This window comes from Barbus barbus (assembly GCF_936440315.1).
Source record: "Barbus barbus genome assembly, chromosome: 16".
Lineage (NCBI taxonomy): Eukaryota > Metazoa > Chordata > Actinopteri > Cypriniformes > Cyprinidae > Barbus > Barbus barbus.
In genome coordinates, this window is record NC_136744.1 from 316,764 (window position 1) to 324,107 (window position 7,344).

At 43.7% G+C, this 7,344-nt stretch overlaps 1 protein-coding gene across 2 annotated transcripts in view; it reads right to left on the reverse strand.

The window, feature by feature from the left end:
• LOC306882670 (ATP-binding cassette sub-family C member 2-like) overlaps nucleotides 1-6,434 on the reverse strand; it is a 49,686-nt gene extending 43,252 nt beyond the window's left edge. The window contains exons 1-4 of one of the 2 annotated variants that reach the window (XM_079437481.1): nucleotides 6,380-6,434; nucleotides 5,100-5,270; nucleotides 2,014-2,157; nucleotides 1,765-1,905 (exon numbers count right to left, since the gene is read on the reverse strand). In XM_079437481.1, the coding sequence (XP_079293607.1) occupies nucleotides 1,765-1,905; nucleotides 2,014-2,157; nucleotides 5,100-5,270; nucleotides 6,380-6,421 (498 nt within the window). In that variant the 5' untranslated portion in view covers nucleotides 6,422-6,434. The remainder of the gene's footprint in view (nucleotides 1-1,764; nucleotides 1,906-2,013; nucleotides 2,158-5,099; nucleotides 5,271-6,379) is intronic. The other variant, XM_079437482.1, reaches the window with a different exon arrangement.
• Between the last annotated feature and the right edge of the window lie 910 nt (nucleotides 6,435-7,344).

Below are 7,344 nucleotides of genomic sequence, written 5' to 3' on the forward strand. Positions count from 1 at the left end.
CCTGCCACAGCCATGGAGACCGTTTACGAGCTCTCGACCTGCCCGGTCCCAGCTCCTGAGACCATGAAGACTCTCTCTGTGTTTTCTGTCTCTGTCCTCCCTGTGGTGTCTGTCTCTACTCTCCCCAGATGCCTGATCCTGCCCTGGCTTCCTGACCAGTCCACTCTACCGTGGAGATTCTCTACCCAGTCTACGCCACACTGGTGGGCTCCGGCTTTGTCTGCTCAGCGGTGGTGGTCAGCTGTCTGGTTCTGGGGGTCTCCTGCTTCGCCCAGGTGCACTCTGGTCCCGTCCTGCCCTGCAACAAGGACTCTCTCAGTGTTGTCTGTCTCTGCTCTCTCTGTGTTGTCTGTTCTTGTTCTCCCCAGATCCCAGTCTCTGTCATGGGTTCCTGCTCTGTCTGCCTCCCTGTGGTTGTCCTCTGCCCTGCCATGGTGGTATTCTGCTCGGGTCTGGTGGTTGTCTGCCCCGCCGTGGTGGTCTTATGCTCGGGTCTGGTGGTCATCTGCTCCGCCGGGGCGGTCCTCTGCTCCGGTCTGGTCATCTGCCCCGCTGTGGTGGTCTTCTGCTCAGCCCTGGTGGGCTCTGGTCTCGCCTGCTCCGCCCTGGTGGGCTCTGGTCCCGTCTGCCTCGCCCTGGTGGGCTCTGGTCTCGCCTGCTCCGCCCTGGTGGGCTCTGGTCTCGCCTGCTCCGCCTGCTCCGCCCTGGTGGGCTCTGGTCTCGCCTGCTCCGCCCTGGTGGGCTCCGGTCCCGTCTGCTCCGCCGGTTCTGCCTCAGTCCCCGGTCTTCCCACTTCCTCACGGATCTGGCCCTCCGATCCCTCCCCCTGTTCCGCCTCCTCTCCACCGCCCTCCTGGACTATATAGGAGCGTCTGGAAGCCGCTCCTTGGGGGGGGGGGGGGCTATGTCACGAATCTGGTCCATGCTCTCCCGGTCAACCACCACTAGAGGTCACCCGTTCACCACATTGACTTTCTCACTCACAACACACTGGACTCCATTTCCCACAATCCATTGCACTGACGACATGCACAGCTGTTCACCATTACCTCTCCCACACCTGATTATCATTTCACCATCACCCACTCACTATTTAAGCCTGGGACTTGCTCTTGCTCACCGCCGAGTATTGCTAGCCTGTCTACACTACAAAGCGTTTTCCTGGTTTCCTAGTTCGTTTTCCTGTGTTCTGATCCCTGCTCGTGTTCCTGGTTTATTCTCTCTGCCTTGCCCTGTCTGGATATTGTACGCCGATCGTTGTCCCACGCTTGCCCAAGGATTACTCTTGTCTCTTGCCTTTGCCATACCAGTTTGTTGTCTCCTGACCCTGCCTGTATGACCATGTCCTATAATAAAGCTTTGCAAATGGATCCGCACGTCTCACGTCTCACCACCCCCGTAACATCAATACTTTCCGGATGCACTGTAATGCAAAGCAATCCAATGATGATTGCGAGATGAAAAAATAAACGCTCTTCAGAAGATGTGAGATGTTTTGGAGGCTTGTGAAGATCATTCCTCCGCTGAGGAACAGTGAAAGTAAAGCTTCTGGAAACAAACGCCCAAAAGATCCCGATGATCAGATTTGAGACGCACTGATTTTAATAAAAAATTATTGCTATCAATCAGATGACAGAAGGCATGGAGTAGATTGTGTGCCGCAAGTTTACCAACAAAGTTTAATCATGTTGATCATTTTGTCCAATACAGCATATACAAGCAATAATCGACAGCACATGGAGCTGTGAGTGCTGGCGTCAGTACCTTGTTCAGTGCGTCTCTCAGTAAGGTCTGGAACTGGAAGACGGCACACAACACCAGAAGCAGCCAAAACACGAAGAGACTCCCGGAGTCCACAGATCTCGGTCTGCGCCGCACACACTCCTGGCCCAGCATCACGACTATCTAAAACACAAACCACTCAACACATCAACATCTTCAATTATTTACTGAGTGATCTTAACTCTTCATGTAAATCACATGGTTTATCAAATAAATGCTTATGAATGTTACCCATGAGACGGCGAACAGAACCGGATTGGTGTAGAACACCGCTGGATGTGTTTGAGCTGTGGAATCACTCGACGGCCCATGATCCTCACCGAGAGTGAGCGCCAGCTCCGCGATCGCCGTCAGAAGCAGCAGGCCAGACACAACCTTTTGCACAACAACAGCAATGATAGGATGTGAAAGCGTCAATCAATCAGACAAGCTGCAAAACATTGGGTCATGCCACTAAAGAACTTTACTTAAAGCCTTTATGTATAATGCATTAATTATGCCTTGCAATGCCTTTATAATGCATTGTACAATCCCATGAATAATTGTAACCGCATTGTAATAATAATAATAATAATAAGTTTTATTTATATAGCGCCTTTCCAGTGCTCAAGGACACTTTACAATGTACATTTAAAGAAGAGACAATTCACGTAAGCATAGATGGATAACAATAAGTATAGATACAGTAAAGGAGCATTATATGGACAGGGCAACATACCGATAAAGAGTCAAACATAACAAAAATACAAATACAAAGCAGAGCAGATTGAAGCGACAAAGCATGAAAAGAACAAGTTCATTAGACAAAGCATGGTATCAGTAATCAAAGGTATAGCATTCAGAAAACAAGTGAGTTTTGAGTAGTGATTTAAATTCTGAGATATTGTTAATACAGCAAAGTGAGCGAGGGAGGGAATTCCAGAGTTTGGGTGCAATAATACTGAATGATCTGCCCCCCATTGAAGAAAGGCGGTGCCGAGGGACAACGAGAAGGCCAGAGTCAGAGGAACGTAGTGAACGAGTCGGGGTGTAGGGGACAAGCAAATTACACAGATAAGGGGGAGCTAAGCCATGCAAGGATTTAAAAGCGAGCAGGAGAATTTTGAATTTAATACGGTAGGCAACTGGGAGCCAGTGGAGATCATACAAAATTGGGGTGATGTAACACTTACCAATTCATTGTTACACAATGCATTTTAAACTCAGTTATAATTATTAGGACAAGATATAATGTATTACAACACACATTATGAATCATTATAATGCATTATAGATAAAGGATTTAAGGAAATTGTTACCAACTTTATTTTTTGGGTTTTGATTAAATTTCAAAAATCTTTATTTACCATTAGATACTTTAAAAGAGAGAAGTAACTGTATAGTCACACATTATTATTTACATAGTCATAAATATGACTTGCACTGCTACATGAAGGTGACACACAGTAACTACCCATTTTTGTAAAAATCAGTGGCCTGTAGCACGAAGCTGGTTTCAGTTTTTATCCAGGTAAGTTAGGGTTAGTTTGAGCAAACTCTGAGTTTTCGGGTTCAAGAAGGTGGGTTGGTTTTGAGCGGGTTTCGTCGCCATGGTAACTTACGCTACACAGCTACCCTGCCCCAGAGCAGGTTTTATTCTGGGTTAGAGATCACAAACCCAAACTGGACCAATCAGCTGTGAGCAAACTCACATATACCTGATGCAATGAAGCCCCATTATCTCTCGCGTCAAATTAAAACACAGTCAAAGAATTTTAGAGATAAAATTGTCTGATTTTTGCAGCTACTTATTTATTATATTTATATTATATTAATTGTGATTATTTATCATTCATATAATATATTCATATACTTATTATATGAAGTGGCGATTAATTTTAAGCTTCGTATTTAAATTTAAAAAATATGGCAAAAAAAGCCGGCCTGTACACTCCATGGAAACAGAATTAAACAATTTTTAAATATTATGCTAGTGACCTCAGATTAAACTCCAAAGTTACAGCATGGAAGATATTAGGCGTGAGCACAATTAGTGTCATTTACTTTGTCATGTTTAAAAAGGCTACAGCACACAGCCTGAGTAATTGTTTCTATAGAATTAGCGTCATCGCCTATTAATTTAGTTAATTTGACATATGCAGCATTCTATACATTTCTAACACTCTCATTACGCAAACTGAAGGGATGCATTTCACACATTTTCAGAATGTTGCGCTCAACAGAATGATTGGACTGATCAAAGCTTGAAACCATGTGAACCATATATAAGTAAACCTGAAAACATAACGTTTCTTAGACTGCTGTGTGGTCTACTGACTTACTATAATATATAATATACTTATATATTATATATACTTAATAGATATACACACACGTGCATATAGATAAGCTTTAATATATCCAAAGTTAGACATATTTTCATAGACATATAAATGAATGATGTTTTATTAACAAGGTTCAGGAGGAGCATGATCAGATAATCAACTAATTTGGCACAGGTGCAACTCATTTAGCTAACTAATCAGTGGTTGCACTGTAAATGCATTTAAATTTATTAAATTTTTAATAACGACATCTCTTACTCTTCAGCAGAAATGAGAATTGCGCTGACTCTCGCGAGAAGTGAATCCAGCTGACGCTTTGCTGATCTCTCCACGCTCCGTGTGATTGGCTGTTTGCTGCACGTGCTCCAGAGTTAATCACAAACTCTGAGCTGGGAGAGAAGGTTTATATCGAGCTCTGTGAGCCCAGTGAACCTGATCTTAACCAGGCTGGCTTTATTGGGTTTGGTCAACTCAAAACGTTCTCTTCAACAGTGAGTTTGTTCCTCTCGCTTCGTGCTACAGGCCACAGATCTCTTAGACTAGCCAAACCTAAAGGAATATTTGACCCGATTTCTAAAATCTCATGACTGACCCCTCATTCTAAATAAATATTTGGAAGAATGTTTCAGCTGTTTTTGTCCATACTCTAACCATCATGGGGAGAATGTGGCTCGACAAGGGTAAGAGTAAATGAGGACTGATTTGTTATTTTTGGGTGAACTCTCCTTTAAAGTCAGCAAATTTTTGTCCCTATTGTGGCATATATCTGAGTGAAACAACAGAACTGAGAACAGTCACCTGATGTCCAGAGAAATGATGATTGAGCTGATACTACGAGTGTTGAGATTTGACTGAAGCAGGCTAAATGTTTCTGATTTGAACATTTTATTTAATGTGACTTACTGTGTTTTGTGTAGTATGCACGGCTTCAGTACTTGATCATTTGACTATGATGAAATATTTTAAAATGACTTGTTGAATTATTAAGGTCACCTGTTTGCAGATGTAGAGTTTTGAGAGTGGAGCTTTGGCTGGTTTCTTACAGAGAGTCGTGAAGTGCCATGGAGCACAAAGCCACAGGAAAGCTAACGGAAGCCACACCAGCACCGTTCGCTCCAAACAGATCGGCAGATCCGGGTCCGGACGCTGCAGGTACGAGGCATTCTGACACACACACACACACACACGAGTGAGTGAGGAAGACTGGATGAATGGCATGACATCAGTGAGAGGACAGATTGGCAGGAGTTCATCTGCAGTCTCACTGTGACTCAGTGCATCAGCATGATTTTGCTGACTCGGTCAGACTGTTAATGATTACATAGATTATAGTAGTTACACATGCAAAACAATCTATGACTTTGGTCATTTCTTTACAATCAATATACAATGCCATGAACTTGGATTTGATTTTTTCTTCAGAAGTTACCTGTAAAGATAATTTATTTTACAAACTGTAGGTGCAGGACGTTAGCTCATTCAGATCCATTCCAACGGACTTCTTGTTTTAATGTTGTTTACATCTTTGTGTTTTTGTCATTTGTGATATCATCCAATTGTGTCACTCACGTTTGACCTTTATCTTTTGATCATAAAGTATAATATTAAAGAAGCTGGGTATGAGCATTGCATGTCTAATTCTGTTATAAAACAATAACTCCATAGAGTTTCGTTTCAGCAAGACAGAATTTTCATTTTCTTTCTTTCTTTCTTTGAAAAAAGTAATTCTAGGCATTTGTCTGATTCACACAGAATTTCTATCACCAGATGTATTATATAATTATTTGTTTACGTCACACTTTTTCTGTTTTTCTTGTAAAGGCTATAATTTTAAGCTTAAATATAAATATGTTGTTGAATAAAACCACCTTCATTAAAACTCTACAATTATTTCAACTAAGCCTTAATGTATTTACAATGTCTTAAATATTTTACAACAAATCCATATTTTTTATACTGCTCAGAACCAGTTGCAATGGGCATTATGGGCATTTTAGAAAATTATTATAAACTGAAAAAAATGTTAACAATAAATCCTTTACAATATAATGCATGGTCATTACATATCTTTACTTGTCGCAGGAACATAATTTATCTCTGAGCAGGTTAGAATATCATTTGGTGTCACTTTTTGTGAATATGAATCCTACAATATCCCTTTAGTATGACTGTGGTAAATCCCACTGTATTATCATTCAGAACTTAGAAACATGAAAATTAGAAACTCCATAAAACAGAAGAATGTTTTATGTTTTATAAATGACAGACCTTACCCAGAAAATGGAGCCGCAGTATTCCTCTAGAGCAGCAGACATGTTTCTTCCATCACAACTGACCAGCAGCAAAAACATACTAGGTTACGTATGTAACCCAGTTTCCCTGAAGGGAACGAGAGCTGCGTCCGAAACGCTATGAGAACGACTTCAGCGTGACCACGCTCTGAATATCACCTGTCTTCAGTCAAAAACGGGCGAGGCGTCACGGGCGGGGTGACGTCACGACCAGGAAGTATATAAGCACGTGCGGCAGAGCCCACGTCAGCTTCAAGTCATGAAGCAAGCGCTGGCAGGGATGCCGGAAGTGTGGCACGAGACGCAGCTCTCATTCCCTTCAGGGAATCTGGGTTACATACGTAACCTAGTACGTTCCCTTCCAGGAACTTCGAGCTGCATCCGAAACGCTATGGGAACGCTATACCAACGCCGCCAGACTGACAAGTCCCTGCCTGGTGTCAGGACGAGAGGACGGATGAGCCTGGAGTGGCTCTGATGTCGAGGTTATAGAACCTGGCGAATGTCAGGGGCGTGGACCACCCAGCAGCGTTGCAGATGTCCTGAATCGGGACACCTGCCCATAAGGCCTTGGAGGCCGCCACACCTCGGGTCGAGTGCGCTCTGACTCCCAGCGGTGGGGGACGCTCAGAGGCCTCGTATGCCTGATTAATGGCATCCACTATCCACCTACTAAGAGTGGGCTTCGAAAGACCCCTCTTAGGCGGACCAAAGCACTCGAGCCGTTGGTCCGACTTTCTACACAGGGATGTCCTGTGGATGCACATGCCCAGTGCTCGCACTGGACAGACACAGCTGTGCTTCTCCTGGTCTGGCTCCCCGAAGGGAGGAGGACAGAAGGCCTGGAGTACGACTGGCTGTGGTATGACTGATGGGACCTTAGGTACATACCCCATGCTGGGGTAGAGAAATACTTTCGCCATGCCGGGTGCAAAGTCAATAGAGGC